General features: G+C 42.8%; 1 protein-coding gene across 1 annotated transcript in view; it reads left to right on the top strand.

Moving 5' to 3' along the window:
* dgkza (diacylglycerol kinase, zeta a) overlaps positions 1 to 20,961 on the top strand; it is a 263,694-nt gene that overhangs the window by 237,255 nt on the left and 5,478 nt on the right. Inside the window, exons 33-35 of the mRNA XM_055649718.1 lie at positions 2,674 to 2,794; positions 3,656 to 3,692; positions 7,151 to 7,250. Coding sequence (XP_055505693.1) covers positions 2,674 to 2,794; positions 3,656 to 3,692; positions 7,151 to 7,250 — 258 coding nt within the window. The remainder of the gene's footprint in view (positions 1 to 2,673; positions 2,795 to 3,655; positions 3,693 to 7,150; positions 7,251 to 20,961) is intronic.

Raw genomic sequence — 20,961 nt, 5'->3', positions numbered from 1 at the left:
TTTCCATTTTACTTAATTTAACCTATTTCTCTTTATGAGGATTAATATGTTTCACATTTGTAAGATGGCATCTACAAAGATGGAAGGGTGGACTGCATTTTGAGAGGTCAGGAAATACACCAGGGAAACATAAAACGATGAAGGAGAGAACGTCTCAAACAAGGTTTTTGTTGGAAAGGTTGTGTTGCAACGGTGTTTCAAATTGAGTTGTACAAAACATTGTTAAAATGCATTTGGCGTATTGCGTATAATTCTGGTTGCAGCATGGCACAGGACACATGTGGTAGCACCAGAGAGAGTGCACAAGAGATTCACCAGGATGTTGCCTCAAATGGAGGGCTGTAGTTATGGGGAGAGATTGGACAGGCTGGTTTATTCTCACTAAAATTGCAGGAGGCTTTATAGAGGTTTATAAAATTCTGAGTGGCATAGATAGGATGGATAGTTAAGAGTCTTTTTCCCAAGTCAGGATAATGGAGAACCAGAGGACACAGGCTTAAAGTAAGAGGAATGAAAGGAGGTCTGAGGGGTACGTTTTTGAAACAAAGCATAGTGGTGACGGTAGACAAAAGTGCTGGAGAAACACAGCAGGTGCGGCAGCATCTATGGAGCAAAGGAAATAGGCAACGTTTTGGGCCGAAACCCTTCTTCAGACTGTAGTGGTGAATGTCTGTAACAAACTACTGTACCAAAGGAAGTGACAGGGACAGATATAATCATAACGTTTACAAGGCATTTGAACAGGTACTGGATAGGAAAGGCAAGAGGTATTCAGGCTTAATGCAGGCAACTAAAATGAGCACAGGTAAATATAATGGTCAACATGGACAAGGTGGGCACAAGGGCCTGTTTCTGTGCTGTATGATTCTATGTTTTTAGAATTTGAAACACAAATAAAATAGAGGTCGAAGAGAAATTTAAGACAAGAAGTGGGAAACAAGACTGGGGTGGTCTTGGAAGGTAATGGAGGTAAAAGCTCAGGAATAAATATTTTGTGGTGGGGCTTTTTTAATAAGGGAAACAATAAGCTAGTAAAAAGAGATACAGGAAATAGTAAATAGTCTTCTACTTGTTATTTAGTTTAGAGATACAGCACAGAAAAAGGCTAATAGTCCTGTTACACTCTGAAGCTCTGTTATGGCATTGGTTAAGTGCATAAATAGTTGATATTTGTGAGATGGTTGAATAATATGCTGGCTTTACTAGTTAGCACCACTCACTCACATTCTGTGATATTCCAACTATTGCAACGAATGATGAAAAATTACAGAACACATGCCTAAAATATTCAAAGTTGTAGTTCCCAATAGCAGCCCCTTTCCCAAACTCCTTTGCAGATTTTTCAGATCTTCTGGAAATGTTAAACAGAACAAGTCTTAGAACAAAAGGAATTGCCTGAACGGCAGTATGAAAGTCAGAAGTCCTCGTTTAATTCAATGCTAGCATTTATATCAAGAGGTCTGGAATACAAAAACAGAGAAGTAATGCTGAGGCTCTATGAGGCGCTGGTCAAGCCGCATTTGGAGTACTGTGATCAAATTTGGGCCCCATATCTGAGGACAGATATGCTGGCTCTGGAGAGGGTCCAGAGAAGGTTTACAAGAGTGATTTCAGGAATGAGTGGGTTAGCATATGATGAGCGCTTGAAAGCACTGCGCCTCTACTCACTATAGTTTTGTAGGTTGAGGGGGGACCTCATTGAAACTTACAGAATAATGAAGGGATAGATAGAGAGGATGTGAAAAAGATGTTGCCACAGGTGGGAGAGTCTAGGACCAGAGATCATAGCCTCAGAATTAAAGGGCGCTCTTTTAGAAAGGAGGTAAAGACGAACATCTTTAGTCAGAGGGTAGTTAATCTGTAGAACTCTTTGCCACAGAGGGCTGTGGAGGCCGTCAGTTGATATTTTTTAAGGCAGAGATAGACAAATTCTTGATTAGAACGGGTTATGGGGAGAAGGCAGGAAAATGGGATTAGGAGGCAGAGATCAGCCATGATTAAATGGCAGAGTAGACTCGATGGGTCAAATGGCCTAATTCTACTCCTATAACTTGAGAACTTGTGAATTATTTCAAGTGCACAGGATGACAGGAAGTACTGTGGCAAGCACTGAGATGCCTCGTGTATGAAATGGGAAGGAATGAGGACTGAATATAGGTAGGAACATTCTATGGAGCAAGGAAGAGGCACGTGATCAAACCCAAAGGCTGGAGGAGATCAGATACACTGATAATTGGGATAGTTCTCAAGTCCCAGAGAAGGGATGGGAACTAAACTACTTCTAATTCTCTGGCAATATTTAAAATCTCATTGCATAGAATTATGCAGCAGCTGACCTAGTGGATGGTGCTTTTGCCTTTAAATGAGTGTTTTCTGGATATAAGTCCTAAGCCTTTTGCCATATTTTGGAAGAGACCGTTAGACTTTGGTTTCATTACTCCTCGAGTCCAAGGGGGATGTAAAAGGCACATTGTTTAGCTTGCGGGTCAACAATATATTAGCAGGCATGTTACAATAGTGACTACATTTGAAACTTAGATTGGATATAAAGCACTTTGGGTGCTTTGAACTGTGGTTGCAAAGGACACTTTGGTAGATGCAACACTTTTTCAATGTAAACTCCATTACATTCTGTAAAAAGACTGACCCGCACTGTATATTTTGTTTCTGCAGTTACAAGAGTTGCAAAAGTCAGGCGCTGATCTACTGGTGCGAGATTCTTTAGGACGGACCTTACTGCACCATGCTGTCAGCGAGGGAAACAAAGAGATTGTGAAATACATCATTGACAATGGTATGGAGCTGAACACCTGCTGGGAAATCTAAATTGTGTAAATCTATGAGCTGCAAAGATCTCAATGGCAACGTGCCCACCCTTCCTGTTGGAAACTTACTTTGCAACCCCTCTGAACTGCAAATGGGGACTTTACTATGTTCTCACCGCTAGCTTTTTTTCCTTTAATTATGTTTAATTCTTTCCACTACCAATGACTCTGCCAATCCTCACCTCTCCCCGGGAGGGGAGTATCATTGCACACTACTAATTGTGCAATGACACTATTATTCGGTAATCCCTTATTCGGTTATAGCGGACAATCGGTAATAACAGACACCATTCCCCCACGCCACCCCACTCCACCCCCCATGGTTCATTATAATGAGGGTATACTGTTCCTCGGTACACGTGACAATAATAAACTAAAATAAAAACAGCTGCTGCAAGGAACACAGGAGTTGCTTGATAGGTAAAAACGATTGTGACCCATCTAATACTCCACCTTTATGTTTGCTACATTATGCAATAAAGTTGTTGTCTTCTCGTTATCAGTCAATGTCTGCCAGTAAACAAGAACACCAGACATGAACCAAAGAAGCTCCAGCAGTGAAGAGTTTGGAATGACAAGTTCTCCCGAGCATTATACACTTTCCAAATGTCTATCTCGAATTATTCACATACTGTGCACACAAGGTTATGTTCACACTATTGGCACGCAACAATCAAAGCCAATGATGTGGGGTAATGGGATGCTCTATTGCCAGGGAAATCTCTATAAATGAACGGATGGAGGTATACAATGAGCTTTTAAAAGGGCTTTTGGTCATGTTAACCTATTTCTCTTTTTCCTTCCCTGCCCCATGCCAATCCTCTCACCAGCCTCTTCAGAAATCCTAGATTTAACAGAGAAAGAGAAGTAAGTTTTGACCCTTTATTTACACAAATAGTAATGTGAAAATGAATTATGTTATATCATTGTGATTATAGAGAGAGTCTGTTATTTTAGTTTGAGCAAATTATGGATATTTCTCAATAGATAAGAAGGCGAAGATTTCTAGCCTTGTGCCCAAGTAGTATGTGATTAAATCTTGTTCACAAACAGACAGGGATATCAGGCTATGAATTTAATCATGTTGAAGATTTAACTCTGGTAGTTAACTGATACCATGTCATGTTGTCTAACTACTGGTTAATCAGTGAATATTGTGTGTCCTTTTGTGCCATGGGTCCATCACCCAATCATTTGTAAATATGTCTTCAGCTGACAGGCCCCAAATTCTGGATTTCCCTACCTACCAATTCTGCTATTTTAAGGTCCTCGTTCAAACCTACTGCTGTAATCAGGGGTCACCTATCCCTATCCAGGAGTTTGAAGAAGGGTTTCGGCCCGAAACATCACCAATTTCCTTCGCTCCATAGATGCTGCTGCACCCGCTGAGTTTCTCCAGCATTTTTGTGTACCTGTCACCTATCCAAACACCTGTTTGTGTGCTTTAACATCAACTCTTTAATTCGTACTATGAAGTGCCGTAGGAGTTTTTTTACAATGTCAAAGTGTGACATAGATATTCAAGCTATAGTAGTTATAAAGATGCTTCTAGAATAATCTCCAGAGTATATGTTTTGCCAGACTCTAAACTTGTATCAGCTAGTGTAGCCATCCATATCTCTAGTTTCCCACTCCCCTGACTCTCATTCTAAAGAAGGGGCTCGACACAAAACGTCACCCATCCCTTCTCCAGAGATGCTGCTGTCCCGCTGAGTTACTCCAGCGTTTTGTGTTTATCTTCAGTGTAAACCAGCATCTGCAGTTTCTTCCTGCACACATCAGCTAGGGTCAGATGGATTAATACTGATTTTTCAGCAAAGAATGAAGTTTGAGGAAATTACAGTAGGGAAGAGACAGAGACTAATGTGTGAGGAGGGAGAAATTGAGATCTTAACATCTCTGTGTTTTTTGAACTTGGTATTTTAGCCAGTCCTTGGGAGCTAAGCGTTAGCTTTGACTTTCCCTGCAACTTTTTCGCTGAGAGGGAGGTATTTCTCAGAGGACTTTCTACTCTATGGAGTACAGAGTGTTCTGCCTTCTGGGACCCTGACATGAAGGCCCCACAGTCATTGTTTCTTACAAGCTCTTTTCTGCCTGCACCTACAGTGCTCCTCAGCTTTAAGAAGTGCTGGCTGCGTTTTATGAGGGTCAGACAAGGCTGATTTCCCATGCCCCCCGAGTAGGCTTGCAGCCAATGAATAACAGAGACACTGCAGCTGCACGCCTGACTCATTATAATGAGCTGGCAGCTCCAGCTTTACACCGGTCGCTACTCTGGCCACTTGAGGTGTGCAGTGTGTGCCTGTTTTCAGACTGGATCAAATGACAGGGCTGTAATTAAAGTAAATGCTAGATACATAGACAATAGGTGCAGGAGTAGGCCATTCGGCCCTTCAAGCCAGCACCTCTATTCAATGTGATCATGGCTGATCATCCACAATCAGTACCCCGTTCCTGCCTTCTCACCATACCCCTTGATTCCGCTAGCCCTAAGAGTTCTATCTAACTCTCTTTTGATTGCATCCAGTGAATCGGCCTCCACTGCCTTTTGAGGCAGAGAATTCCACAAATTCAGAACTCTTTGTGTGAAAAAGTTTTCCTCATCTCAGTTCTAAATGGCCTACCCCTTATTCTTAAACTGTGGCCCCTGGTGCTGGACTCCCCCAACATCGGGAACATTTTTCCTGCTTCTAACGTGCCCAAATCCCTTAATAATTTTATGTTTCTAAAAGTTTACCTCTCATCCTTCTAAATTCCAGTGAATACAAGCCCAGTCGCTCCATTCTTTCATCATATGACAGTCCCACCATCCCGGGAATTAACCTCGTGAACTTACGCTCCACTCCCTCAATAGCAAGAATGTCCTTTCTGAAATCAGGAGACTAAAACTACACACATACTCCAGCAGTAGTCTCACCAGAGCCCTGTACAACTGCAGAAGGACCTCTTTGCTCCTATACTCAACTCCTCTCTTTATGTAGCCAACATGCCATTAACTTTCTTCACTGTCTGTTGTACCTTTATGCTTACTTTCAGTGACTGATGTACTAGGACAACCCAAGTCTTGTTGTACTTCCCCTTTCTCTAACCTGACACCATTCAGATAATAATCTGCCTTCCCGGTCTTGCCTCCAAAGAAGATAACCTCACATTTATCCACATTGTACTGCAACTGCCATGCATCTGCCCACTCACCCAACCTGTCCTTCACTGCATCCTCAGCATCCTCTTCACAGTTCACACTGCCACCCAGCTTTGTGTCATCTGCAAATTTTTTAACCAATTTTCTATCCATGTCACTATCCTACCCCCAGTACCATGTGCTCTAACTTTGCCCATTAATCTCCTGTGCGGGACCTTATCAAAGGCTTACTGAAAGTCCAGGTACACTATATCCACTAGATCTCCCTTGTCCATTTTACTTGTTACATCCTCAAAATATTCCAGAAGAGTTCTTAAGCATGATTTCCCCTTTGTAAATCGATGCTGACTTGGACTGATCCTGTTACTGCGCCTGATCCAAATGCGCCGCCATTACATTTTTGATGATCGACTCCAGCATCTTCCCCACCACCGATGTCAGACTAACTGGTCTATAATTCCCTGCTTTCTCCCTCCTTTCTTGAAAAGTGGGATAACATTAGCTACCCTCCAATCCACAGGAACTGATCCAGAATCTATAGAACATTGGAAAATGATCACCAATGCGTCCACGATTTCTAGAGCCACCTCCTTGACTATCCTGGGATGCAGACAAGGCCATGGGGAATTATCAGCCTTCAGTCCCATCAGTCTACCAACACCATTTCCTTATTAATGCAAATTTCCTTCAGTTCCTCCATCACCCTAGGTCCTCTGTCACTAGTACATCTGGGAGATTGTTTGGGTCTTCCTTCGTGAAGACAGAACCAAATTACCTGTGCAACTCGTCTGCCATTTCCTTGTTCCCCATAATAAATTCACCTGTTTCTGTCTTCAAGGGACCCACATTTGTCTTAACTACATTTTGTAAGCACTAATAAACGCTGCTGCTTCATTTATGGTATTTGGACAATGTTGCCCCAAACTTTGGGGGGTTGGAAGGGGGAGGTGCATTGGGCACAAAGTGCTCTCTATAATCAGTAGGTATCAGGTGCGATCTAACCAACAGCGCCGATTGTTATCTTGACATGTTGGAATCCCAACATGCTTTAACAGAACACCAAGCCTTCTGATTTGTATCTCTTTGTTGTTGAGTTTCAATTGTAGCTGAGATAATGCCTGGTGCTATGTTGGGAGCCTCGGGCTGCTGAGAATTGTGCTGGACATATGATTTCTTTTTGCAGTGGTGAGACAGTCCTACACAAAGCAGCTGCTCTCCGACATCGAACCATCTGCCATCTCCTTGTGGAGGCTGGAGCATCCCTGATGAAGACAGACTTACAGGTTTGTATGTCATCTCTGTTTAGCAATGACTTTGCAGTGACTCCTTCACTTGGACTCAATTCAAAGCATCTGGTTTAATGACTCATGTGCTCATCCATCCAGTCTTATTATTGCAATGGTAATTTAATATCTAATCCTAATCTTTACAAACAGCGCCAAAGAACCTTATTTATATGCCACAATTCATATATATATATATATATATATATATATATATTTCTTAACTTCTAGAAGCAGAATTAGACCATTCGGCCCGTCGCGTCTACTCCACCATTCAATCATGGCTGATCTTTCTTTACCTCTCAATCCCATAATCCCGGACACTTATTTTATTATCAAGGCATGTACATCAGTAGCGAGCTGGCATTTATTCCCTTTATCAGTTGACCATTCTGTTACTGGTTCAGAAAGACAAGCATGGCAGCAGAATGCAGGAGCTAGGCCCACAATTTTTGTCACAGATGATAGAGAAACTCATTTGGTTACACCACCAGCCTTTTGTGCTTAGTACCTATAGAACCATTAGTTTCAGGTCCTTGTGAGGCCATTGCAGCTGATTTCAGTATCCTGCCGTTAGCCATAACCTTATTTTTGCTCTTTCAAATTCCGATCCAATTCCCTATTGGAAGCTATGATTGACTCTGCCTCCATTGCTCATTGCTCACCGTTTATTCCAGAAGGAAGTTATTTTTTGTGCCACCTTTGGGTCCTCTGTCAGTTTCAAATCCAGCTTACAACTCTTTCAACAATGGGAACAGTTTCTCAAACAAAAAACTAAAGTCAAGGGACACAGCGGGTCAGGCTGCAACTGTGAAGGGAAATAGACAGTTGACGTTGACAGTCAGGACCTTCAAATATTCACATACATATGCACCATATCTCTCAAATGCTATCAGCAACTCAGCTTCAATCACTCCAGTAACTAACAGTGAATCAACCATAAGGGCTGCCAGTTCCATTACTCTTGCTTCCTGTTGGGATATTTTCAGTAAGTCATTTCCAGGGGGAATATACTACCAGGGGGAATAACTACCACATAAACTGTGTAGACTATTTTCCAAATGGGAATAGGATTCAGAAATCTGAGATGCAAGGGGACTTGGTGCTGGTGCAAGATTTCCAAAACGTTAATTTGCAAGTTGGATCGGTATCAAAGAAGACAAATACAATGTTAGCCTTTATTTCAAGAGGGCTAGAGTATGAAAACAGGGGTGTAATGCTGAGACTTTATGAGGCACTGGTCAGATTGCATTTGGAGTATTGTGAGCAGTTTTGGGCACCATATCTGAAGAAGGATGTGCTGACATTGGAGAGGGTTCAGAGGAGGTTTACGAGAATTATCCCGGGGATGATTGAGGTAATGTATAATGAGCATTTGACGGCTGTGCTCGCTGGAGTTTAGAAAGATGAGGGGGGGGGGCCTCAATTAAACTTACCGAATAATGAAAGGCTTGGATAGAGTGGATGTGGAGAGGATGTTTCCACTAGTGGGAGAGTCTAGGACCAGAGGCCACAGCCTCAGAATAAAAGGACGCACCTTTAGAAAGGAGATGAGGAGGAATTTCTTTTGTCAGAGGATGGTGAATCCGTGGAATTCATTGCCACAGAAGGTTGTGGAGGCCAAGCCGTTGGGTATTTTTAAGGCAGAGATTGACAGATTCTTGGTTATTAAGGGTTATGGGGAGAAGACAGGAGAATAGGGTTGGGAGGGAAAGATAGTTCAGCCATGATTGAACGGCGGAGTAGACTCAATGGGCCAGATGGCCTACTTCTTCTATGACTTATGAACATCCGTTTAGGGGTGATGTAGTGTCCAGTCATGTGGCAGTCATATTTTAAAAGGGTAGTTGCCATCTTGGGAGACAGGCACGTGAGAGTTAATTTAGTTTCAATCCAATAGAATCCATTAATTGATGACAGTACAAATCAGTAGAATGTGCACAATTTCTTTCCTCCATGTCTCTTCCACGAACCTGTCCAAACCCCACACGAAAGTATGAAAGGCAACTTTGAAAGCCACGTAGATGGCACGGAATATTGTGCCAGTCAGTATTAGGAACTTAACTTCCTTCCACGGGTAATGGAGGCAGACTTTATTCATGCACAGCACAAGCGATCAACCACACTGTAGAGAAATTACAATTTACATGTCCATGTCTTTCATGCTCCAGCCACTGTTGAAAACCACAGTGCCTCGTGTATCAGCTTGTCTTATTAATGGTGCATGTCATAGCTAAAAGCCATGAACTTCCTACAACCTTTGAAAATGGCCAATTCACATAAACAATCAGGTTTGTTTATATCGAATCAAACAAGGCTTCCAGAGTGAACTTATCTCAAATTATTTGAGGGCTGCTCCTTGTGACAGTTTATTATCCTGCCATTTTTTTGTATTGTAGTTAATGAGACTCTCGTACCTATGCTCCAGCCACAAACTTGATGTTCTTGTCACATGGTTATTAACACACTGGTTAACTTAATCTTTCAAAGGCTGAAATCGGCACCTTTCTTTTCTGTAGTTAACCTCAGGTTCAGAAGTCTTTTGTTCCAAGGAAATGTGATTATTCACTGCTAACGATTCAAAATATGTAGCATACACCTCTCCAACTTTGTCTATCAGTTCATCCCCATGATATTCCTCGAGGCTCATCTCAGGCCAGTGACAGGGCTCAACTTTAGAAGAGTTGTGGGGATGTGGGCAAATAGAAAGGCAGGTAAAAATAGAGAGGTTGGATCCTCTGTATGGATTGCTGCTTCTTGTCAGTGAACCAGAAAATATAAGAGGAGGAGGAGATTGTGGCAAAGGGGAATACAATTCACCTGTTTAAAAGCTAACACAAGCAATTTGGGATTGTAAGATGTTGTATGAGTCCTACTGAACGTCAAAAATAAACTATAAATAATTTTACTTACTTTCCAGCTGTTGTAGCTGATGTTCCCCCGGTTGATATTTACGTGCATTCCCTATTTACGTTCATTATGAATGTGTTTTGTGGTCAAATCTGAATCAAGATTATTCTGTTTTTGGCCACTGCAAATTTTGTTTTACAAATTAGTCCAGAGGTGATCAGCTCAGAATTTGTTCGATCACCACCAGCAATTGTGGAATGTAAAGGGCCTGTCCCACTTGGGCGTCAATTGCGTGTCATTTACGCTACATCATTTACGTGTCACGACACACGACGCGCGCATGGTGCGCATTACACGTGCGAGGTGACGTAGGCAGTGACGTGCGGTCGCGCGCAGAACCCCAGGATTTTGGGATGTACAAAATCTTCGCTCGCCATCTGCGTGACATGCAAATGACGCCCAAGTGGGGCAGGCCCTTAAACCTTTGCAGTGGTAGAGTTGCTGCTTTACAACGCCAGAGACCCGGGTTCAATTCTGACTACGGGTGTTGTCTGTACGGAGTTTGTGCGTTCTCCCTGTGACCATGTAGTGCTCTAGTTTCCTCCCATACTCCAAAGACGTACAGGTTTATGGGTTAATTGGCTTTGGTAAGTTGTAAAATTGTCCCTAATATGTAGGATAGTGCTAGTGTTATGGGGTGATCGCTGGGCGGTGTGGACTTGGTGGGGCGAAGAGCCTGTTTCTGTGCTGTATCTCTAATGTAAAGTCTAAAACATTCCAGCAGAGCTGTGAAGTAAACAATTTGTTTGGCGGTGTAAATTCTGATTGACAAATGTTTAAACAGGGTCACTTAATTGGATTGGAATCACTCGTTCCCTCGGTCACCCATTGAGATCTTTACATCACCTGTACTGCCCCAAGGCTGGGCATTTACTGACAGTAAGGAGGGAAGATTAACAAGGCGACACTCCAATGCTGACATTCAATCCCAGCACAGGCCTGCAACTGCCTTATCACTTAAAATGGGGAAAGTGGAGCAAAATACCAAATTAGAAGAAGTGGACCTCACTCACAATAAGGACAGGCAGAGACGTAATAATGATACCAGTTAAGGTTTTGTGGGGGTTGCAGTAATTGATAAAGTCACTTATTCAGTATATTAGTTTGCCTTTGTTGCCTGCTCGTTTACAAATTCAAGAAGAAATATATTTTTAAATTGTGTAACGTTTACTGATACGACAGAGCTGACTTCAAAGCTCAGCTGACCTATCCCAATCTTCTGACAGTTCTACTTTTAGACAATTACTCTGGGGACATACGTAAGCGTGAGCCAGGACTAATCTTCCTCTCCTGTCTGTTCTCTGTCTCTGTTCACCTCTCATCCTGACTATCTCTCTGTCTTTGTCCATCCCTCTTTATCACAAGTCAAACAGCTTCCATTCAGTCCCCCCCCCCACTGCAAACCTTAGAAACTGCATGAGGTGCACGTCTGATTTTTATTACTCCACAACTCATAGGACCACCAGCACAGGTTTCCATGGGAAAGGAAAAGCTTTGTGAACTGTCATTCATTGTGGAAAAGGTATTTAGTGCTGTTAACACTGAAGGGACCCAGTTTTGAAAGGGTCATAGCAGCGGGGGATGGATTTGGAGTTAGCTGCCCAGTTGATCTTTGTGAAAAATCATACCAAATACATTGCAGACTATCATCTAGATACAACGAGGCTATACACAGTATAAATAAAATAGGTTTGAATATATCCTTCCATTATCAGTATAATGCTGGGGAATGTTAAGGCTGTTTTCTTTGGAAGCCAGGTCTTTGAATGAGACAGCTGAATTAATATAGACGTGAGGGAGGAGGGTGTAGAAGAGACATGTAGGGAAGAAATTGTGCACAATCAACTGATTTACCCTGCTCTAAGTTGATGGACTTGATTGGATCCACAATACACTATCTACATTCACACAGACAAGCCCATCTCACAATGTTGGCGACTCTCACAATGTTGGCGACTACACTTTATAAAATATGACCACGGCTATCAGGTAGGGAGGCAAATGTGAGGACCATTCCGAAATTAGATGGGAGCTGTTATTAGGGAAGAAAATTGCCAGATGGAGTTTTTAAAATGCTTTACCATCTGGAATGTGTACTGGCCGTGTCATTAATAACCAACCAGGTGGAAACGATTGGGAGAACTGATCCTTCAGTGTCATCTCCTCATAAACACTAATGTTTAAGTGGATTCCACAGGTTAGTATTCCTGGAATCTGTGTGTCTGTGAAGTGCCTTTTTACCTGTCAGATAGGGACAAAGTGTCACTGGGTTAAAGGTCAAACTAATTTTGTTGCATTTTGTTGGGCTTGAACATGTGGTAATCTCTTAACACAGCAAAAGGCATCATATTTGCTGCAGGCTGTCACGCAGATTTTCATCCTGTCCTGACGTTTATCCACCCTGCCAATGTGAGGCTCATTTGGTCAGGCCCAGAGGCTGACAATTAATGATAGAGCCACTCTTGCGGCACCCTGATTAGTTCAAGCAGCTTTTGTTGGAAAGAACTGCAGATGCTGGTTTAAATCGAAGGTAGACACAAAATGCTGGAGTAACTCAGCGGGGCAGGCTGCATCTCTGGACAGAAGGAATGGGTGAGGTTTCGGGTCGAGAAGTCTGAAGAAGCAACTCGACCCGAAACGTCACCCATTCAGCCTGAAGAAGGGTCTCGACCCGAAACATTACCCATTCCTTCTCTCCAGAGATGCTGCTGTCCTGCTAAGTCACTCCAGCATTTTGTGTCTACCTAGCTGTCAGTGCTCAGTGGTCAGTTTGTACCTCATTCCATTTTAACCAAAAGGCTTCTCACCTGGCTTGTACAAACAAATAGCAAAGGCTGAGATGGAAGAGCAATGGTTAAATGTTAACATTACATAAACGTTTTCAAGGGTCTTCAAACAATGGGAAGGACTTTTCGGTTCAACCTCTGTCATAATAATGTTCTCGGTACATACATATAATGCATATAATGAAAACTGCCATGATAAGCTTTTTCTGAGTTAGAAACCATTCCATTGTGTGGATCCACGAACACAGCATCCATGTTAGACAATAGGTGCAGGAGTAGTCCATTCGGCCCTTCGAGCCAGCACCACCATTCAATGTGATCATGGCTGATCATCCCCAATCAGTACCCTGTTCCTGCCTTCTCCCCATATCCCCTGACTCCACTCTCTTTAAGAGCCCTATCTAGCTCTCTCTTGAAAGTATCCAGAGAACCGGCCTCCGCCGCCCTCTGAGGCAGAGAATTCCACAGACTCACAACTCTCTGTGTTCTCTTATCTTTAGGAAACCCGTCGTGTACTGCTGTGATCCACTGAATCTGCCTAACATTTTTTATTTAACTCTTGCTGCAATGAGATGTATTCTAAACCCAGGGAGAAGGGTAGCACAGTGGCAGAGTTGGTAGAAATGCTGCCTCACAGCATCCGAGACCCGGGTTCGATCCAGATTTTGAGTGCTCTCTGTGTAGATTGTGCACCTTCTCCCTGTGACAGAATGGGTTTCTTCCGGGTGACTCAGTTTCCTCCCACATCCCAAAGACTTATGGGTTTGGAGGTTAACTGGCTCTGTAAATGTCCCCTAGTGTGTAGGGAGCGGATGGGAAAATGAAATAACATAGAACCAGTGTGAACGGGTGATCAATGGCCAGCGTGGACTCAGTGAGCTGGAGGGCCTGTTTCCATTGCTGTATCTACAAACTAAATTAAAAAGAGCAAAAATATCCAGAGACTGCAACACATCAGCAGCTGCCAGTTGAAGCAACATAAACGCTGGTTTGGGAACAGGGCCATCGCCCATGATGTCTCTGTCATCTATGGACACGCACTTTGAGGTGATCAGAGGGGAAAGACTTTACCCCAGGAGGCAGGAGGAAAAGGAAGTTAGCAAATCAGCAGCTCGTTTTATATTCTTCCAATTTTACTTTCTTATTTTGTTTGGAGGTCATTGCCCATGAATTTGTAATATTGCGTTTTGATGAAATGCGTGTCAGAAATATAGGGGAGGGGATTACTGCTGCTGAGTTGATTATGTATTCATGTCAAATCTCAGGTGTGGATATTCAAATATCTTTTTTCCAGCTTTAGAAATCCATGGATATTTACACCAAGGTCTCTCTTTTCTTCAGTACTTCCTGGTCTTACCATGCATTGTGTGTAGCCTGACCTTATTAGTCCTCCCAAAATACACCACCTCATGTTTCTTAGGATTAAATTCCATCTGCCATTACTCTACCTCTTGCCAAATCATCAATATCATTCAGTAGCCGAAGCCTTTCTATCAACAGCACCAGCCATGATTGTGTCATCTGCAAAATCATACCTCCAGATTGTTCATGACTATATCAAGTATCAAAGACCCACACCAGTCCCTGCGGTATACCACCAGTCACAAAGTCATCTCTCAATCATCACTCTGAAAGAATTTCATTGTCCTATCAGGGACATATGACAATAAAACAGTTGACTCTTGACTCTTGTGTCCCTTAACATCAAACCAATTTAAGATCTCACTTCTCAAGAACAGTTCCTGACCCGTTTATCCATTCCCTTCATTGATGCAGCCTGGCGTGCTGGTTTCTCCAACACCTTGTGTTTTGCTCTAGATTTCAGCATCTGAAGTCTCATTTGCCAAAACTGCTCTGGATCCCATGGGCTTTTACTGTTTGGACAAGTCTTCAGTGTGGGAACTGGTTATAGGCCTTACTGAAGTCCAGATAGATCATATCAACCATATTATCCTCATCAACACACTTAGGTAGCTCTTCAATACATTCAGGCATGATATCTCCTTCACAAAGTCTTGCTGATATTCCGAGATTTATCCTCACTAATGCACATGTAGATTGATCCTGTCCCTTAGGTTTTTTACCAGTAATTTGACTTCCACTGATATGAGACTCACCATCTTGCAATTACCTGGCTGAACCATGCTGTCTCTCTTGAATATAAGCATTACCTTCACAATCCTCCAGTCATCCGGCACCAACTCTGGCCAGGGAAAATTGGAAAATCTCACCAGAACAGTAACAATCAATTTCCATCGCCCACGGCAGCCATGGGTACCAGTCACCAGTGATTTATCCACTTTTAAGGCCTCAAAGACATCTAGCATCTACTCTTTTTCAATGGTATTTTGTTCTAGTGTGCCACTATTCCCTTCCCTGAATTTGCCAACTCGAATTTAGGGAGCGACAAAGTTTGGGAAAAATCAGATCCAGATAAACATTTACAAAATGTTTTCTTTAGACTCCAGCTGATATAATCCAAAAAGTATATTTGAAAATCACCAAGAAATTTAATTTGCATATGGCAATAAGGAAATCTTCACCACCTCATCTGTTAAGATCAGATGCAGTCACCTTAATGTACATACATATCCACAATGAAACATATCTCTGCAGGAATACCCACATCCTTAATTGCACGTGTAAGTACATTAACAACATCCCCAATTTTAGCAACTCACACTAAATAAACATACGCACGCACCACGCACACACACACACACACACACACACACACACACACACACACACACACACACACACACACACACACACACACACACACACACACACACACACACACACACACCACTTTAGTGATCTGTGCTTCACGAATTAGACTTGTCACCGTTCAAAGGGTGCTGCCCAGAAACATGTGGCCATCTGCTTGGCATGAACTCCCTTTTGCCCTCTCTCAGTTGATGCCATGCATCAACTATTAGAATCTCTGATATCCACCTTTGAACTAACAAACCACAAACTCTAAAGAAGGGTCTCGCCCCAAAACGTCACCCATTCCTTTTCTCCAGAGATGCTGCCTGTCCCGCTGAGTTCCTCCAGCATCTTGTGTCAACCACAAAATAAATTGAGCCTAGTCATGACTGTTGTCTTATGGCTGGAAGCATTATGGAGATTGGATGCCATTGTCGTGAACATTGTAACAATGATCACACAATCTACATGGGTTACATAGGAAAAGTCCTGACCAGAAACGCCACCTATCAATGTCTTTGTTTTATATAGGTTACTAATTTGTCTAAAAATGCCTCGGGATTCTACTTTAGACTTTAGAGATGCAGCTGGGAAGCAGGCCCTTTGGCCCACCTAGTCTGTGCCGAACAGCGATCACCCCATAAACTAGCATTAGTCTACACACTGGGATAGGATTTACAATTTTACCAAAGCTAATTAACTGCATGTCTTTGGAGTGTGGGAGGAAACCAGAGGACCCGGTGAAAACCCACGCAGTCACATGAGAACGTACTAACTCCGCACAGACAGCACACAAGGTCAAGATCTAACCTGGGTCTGTGGTGCTGTGAGACAGCAACTCTGCCACTGTGCTGCCCTCAGTTGTGCTGAAGTTCCTAAATGCAACTTCTAGCCTCTGTTATTCTCAGACATTTCTCAAACTTCATATTTGAGTGCTGATTATCATGGGGGTGCCTCTCGTCAGCCCCGCCTAGTGCACAATTCCAAGCCATGTCTGTGAACAAACCTTTCACTTTGACTTCTGACTAAAGTAGTGGATTCTGTTGTCTTACGTTGAATGATGTGGGGGGGGGGCTGTGCACATACATTGGTGCATCACAACACCAGGGTGCTTCGAAAGCCCGCAAATCTTTCAGCATCATTAATCCTTGCTGTCCCGGCTAATGGAAGAACAGTGGGGTGTTTCACTGCACAAGTACATTAAAAACTGCCTTCTATTGCCTCAAGAAGCAACGGGTTTTGGTAGAGAACAAATTCAGTTGCTGGCAAAGCATTAAAATCTGCACCTCTGTGTGAGAAGATCCATTGTAGGCCCAAATTTAGCCTGGCATGGAAATCATAAGCATTCACTGCATTATAAGCCTCTCTTGTACCATCGCTATAGCAACCATTGGAAACGGTGAAAAATCGGCATTAAGAAACAGTAGTTTGATAAAAAGCCTGTTGAGAAAAATATGGCTCGGGTGCCAGGCTGCAGTGAAGACCTGACTACCTTCTTTGTGGGTTGAGTATAGTTACTGGTTTGGGGGAAGGGTTGGGGCTTAAGCATATAAGCTGTGTAGGTGCTTTGTACAATGGTAGTTTCTGCTTCCTTGCACAGATCTCAAAGGGCTCCGGGTGGCATTGTAACTCATAGGCACACACTTTAGTTTCATCACGACCAGCCCTGAACCACGAAACCGCAGGGGAAATAAATAGGTGGCTGAAAAGTTGTTCAGGAAATGGCTTTCATTCAGAGTTCATTCATAAAGATTGTGTGGAATTTGCCTGCCAATATGAAGAGTTGGGGGAAGTTGGGTTGAAAATCCATTTCATTGTTTCAGCTTACCAGGGTGGGGCTGACCTTATCACGACTGTGAAGCAAGTTAAAGGAAAGCAAGAGGCATATTCTGCAGGATAACTCAATATCTGTAAATCATTTGTCTGGAACAGGGACAAATTAGTCTGTGGCTCAATTGACTCTGAGTATTCATAGTCAATGCAATTCTACAACTCAATTCATCAGTATTTGGCAAGGAAAATCTCAAAATCTTGAGGCGATAGGTAATACATGTCCGCTAAATGCTACGAGCTTCAAAACGGAGGCATTACTGGTACCTGAATAGTTTCACAACTTGCAAAAGTGCACACACACACTGAAAACATTTAATTTAAATAGGTCGACAAGTAGTGAGTTTCCCTTGAACTGTCAATGGCATCTTCCTGGGTCCCAAACCTGCCTTTTAATCAAAGTATAGATTGGATGCTTTAATTTTCCGTTAGACCTTTGTAAAGGTTTTCCAGTTACTTGCTTCAATTCTGGAAAGATTGAGATGCTATGTGGATGTTCGCGGTGGGGATCCTTAGAACAAAATAATCAAGGAAAGAGCTGTAAATTTCCATTATTCTTACAATCTTACACATCTGCTTCTGTCAGGGCAGTCACTACGTTTCACGCAGGGTATTCAGATGTGTGCTCTATAGTTTGCCCTTCAATTTAAACTTGTGACCAAGTGGAGAATCAATCACGAAAATTCCCAACTTAGACAACTTCTCGTTCATTATATTCAACAGGGCAACAGAAAGAGTTTCTGCTAATTCCATTGCTGTACTAATCATTAGTCCACATTGGCACTTAAACAGACCTCTTAAAACTGTTTGAAGCTGATATTTTCCCCTCAAGGGTCTCTTCAATCACGTGAGTCTTAAATATAAAACTACAAATGGGATACGAGCCAAGAACTGTCCTTGCATTTCTATCAATGTTCGAGTGGGAGAGAGGTTTAATGAACGTAACCTAGAAGTCTCTTTTTAAAGCAAATTCTGCCAAAGAACAGGAGAGTTACAAGGAATTTGGAACAGTTTTTTATTTTTATCCTGCCCTCCAGGATTAATGTGTGATTCACTCTATTACTCTTAATCATTTACTATAGCCAACTTTGCTGAGCCTGTGGGTGGCAGGAAATAGTGCAAGGATAATGGAGGGGCTCTCCTGTGTGACGAAGGAGCAGGCTAATGGATGGTGTCCAGCTGGCTAGAGCGGTCAGTATGGAGAGAGCTGTGAGAGCCGCCAGTTCAGCTCAGAGATTAGGCTCACAATGCCATCGAGTGCACAAGTCCCTCTATCATTACATCTCCAGCCTTTACATTAAAGAAAGCCCAGTAAAAGGAAGCTCCATTGGTTCACAGTTATGCATTTCCCTTCCTACCTCTTGATCTGTTTTTGCAAGGTCCATGGTACAGGGACTGGAGCAACTGCCTCAAAACCCCAGCGACCTCAACTGCTCTCTGAGTGGAGTTTGCATGTTCTCCCTCCGACTGCTCCGGGTGTCCCCTCCCGTGTGCTTCGGTTTCCTCCCGCATCCCAAAGTTTCACTAAAGGACCCGTCCCACTTAGGCGATTTTTTTAGGCGACTGCCGGGAACTACGACAATGGAATTCACCGAAGACGGCACTGACGACAACTTGCGTCACCTGGCGACAACCTACTCCATCCTTGCAACAACCTACGGCAGCACCTACGTCAGGAGAAGACAAGCTACAACAAGCCCACGGTTGCCAACTGTCACCGAAAAGTTGTGACCATTTCAAAATCCAGCGGCGACCAGAAAAACGCTACGACTCTTTGGGTGACTGAGGAGACGACTCACGACCATACAGGGGGCACCTTGTGGCGATAGCCTAGTCGCCGGCAGTCACCTAAAAAATAGCCTATGTGGGACAGGCCCTTACGGGGTTAATTGGCCACAACAAGTCATCCATGGTGCAGGTGGGTGGGAAGAAAATTGAGAGGAATTATCGGGCATTTGAGAGAGAAAGGGTTGCCGGATGTAAATGGGGCAACGTGCTGGAGTAACTCAGCAGGTCAGGCAGCATGACTGGAGAACATGGACAGGCGTTGTTTCTGGTCAGGTTCCTTCTTCAGTAAATGCTGCAATTGGATTGATGGGATTACTGGAGCCAGCATGGACTTAACGGGCCAAATGGCCTCCTTCGATGTTGCAAGGAGAACATATTAACAACACTTAAAATCCAAATGTGTAGGAAGGAACTACAGATGCTGGTTTTAACCGAAGATAGACACACAAAGCTGTAGTAACTCAGCAAGTCAGACAGCAATCTGGAGAAAAGGAATAGATGATGTTTCGGGTTGAGGCCCTTCTTTGGACTTAAAATCCCAATCCTTGGTTACTTGTCCCAATATCAGCATCATCAGTGCAGCACCAGTTTTTTTCTTACAAAGCCTTTTGGGGGAGAAGTTCAAGCGAGATATAAAACAGGACTCCTCTTTGTATAGCCAATCTAGACTAACTTTCCAACTATAAATTAGAAAAATATTTAAAATACAACAAAGTCAAGGCACCATTTTTAAATGAGCGTCCAATACTGAACTGTATTTATCAACTAACGTTGGGATATGTCCTACACAGCTTCTTAGGCATCAATTCCAATGGTGTTTAAGAAGGAACTGCAGATGCTGGAAAATCGAAGATAGACAAAAGTGCTGGAGAAACTCAGCGGGTGAGGCAGCATCTATGGAGCGATGGTGTTGCTGGTTTCTCTCTTGTGTTACCGGTTCAACTAATCCATAGTCACCAGGGACGAATGTTGTCATTGCTGCCCCTCTCCCAACTACCTTCTCCACAAACTTCAACAACAAACCTTGTCTGAAATCCATGACCTCCTGCTTTCGGAACAGTTTCCTCCCAACAACCATAAGGCCATTCAACACTACAAATACCAACTCAACTTTGAACTACGAACTACCTTGTTTGCATTAGGGGCCTTCGTTTTGTTTTACAGTAATGCTCTTTTTATTTAATGAACCTTTTTTTGTTTTATTCTGTTGTCTATTAACTACTGTGTTTACAGACCTGTTGTGCTGCTGCAAATATGAATTGTATTGTTCCGTTTAGGTACATATGATAAGTAAACACTCTTGACTATAGTTTTCTGCCTCTACCCGGCACCTCCCACACTGAAGCAACATCAGCACCAGTTTTGGCAGTGCTTTGTTTGCACTGACCTTGCTAAAACTATTCTAAAAACAGATAATTGAGCTGCTTTTGATTCATAATGGACAGTAACAGACTTTTAAAGATACAGAGTAACTTTGCAAAGCAGAAACAAAGAGGAAAGGTCAGAAAAGGGATTTTTAAAAAAATTGGTCTAAGAGATTCATTCCTCCTTTAAAAACCGGATAAGGCAAATGGCGGACTGAGCCTTTGACCTCTTTTCTAGATAGTCAGGAATTTCAGTGCAGCCATCTCCCTGCACAATCATGCCAGATGTAATCTTCTTCTGACAAGAAGCAACTCACTGTT

This window comes from Leucoraja erinacea, chromosome 18 (genome assembly GCF_028641065.1).
Source record: "Leucoraja erinacea ecotype New England chromosome 18, Leri_hhj_1, whole genome shotgun sequence".
NCBI lineage: Eukaryota > Metazoa > Chordata > Chondrichthyes > Rajiformes > Rajidae > Leucoraja > Leucoraja erinaceus.
Note: the sequence above shows the minus strand (reverse complement) of the source record. Positions and strands in the feature narration are given on the sequence as shown.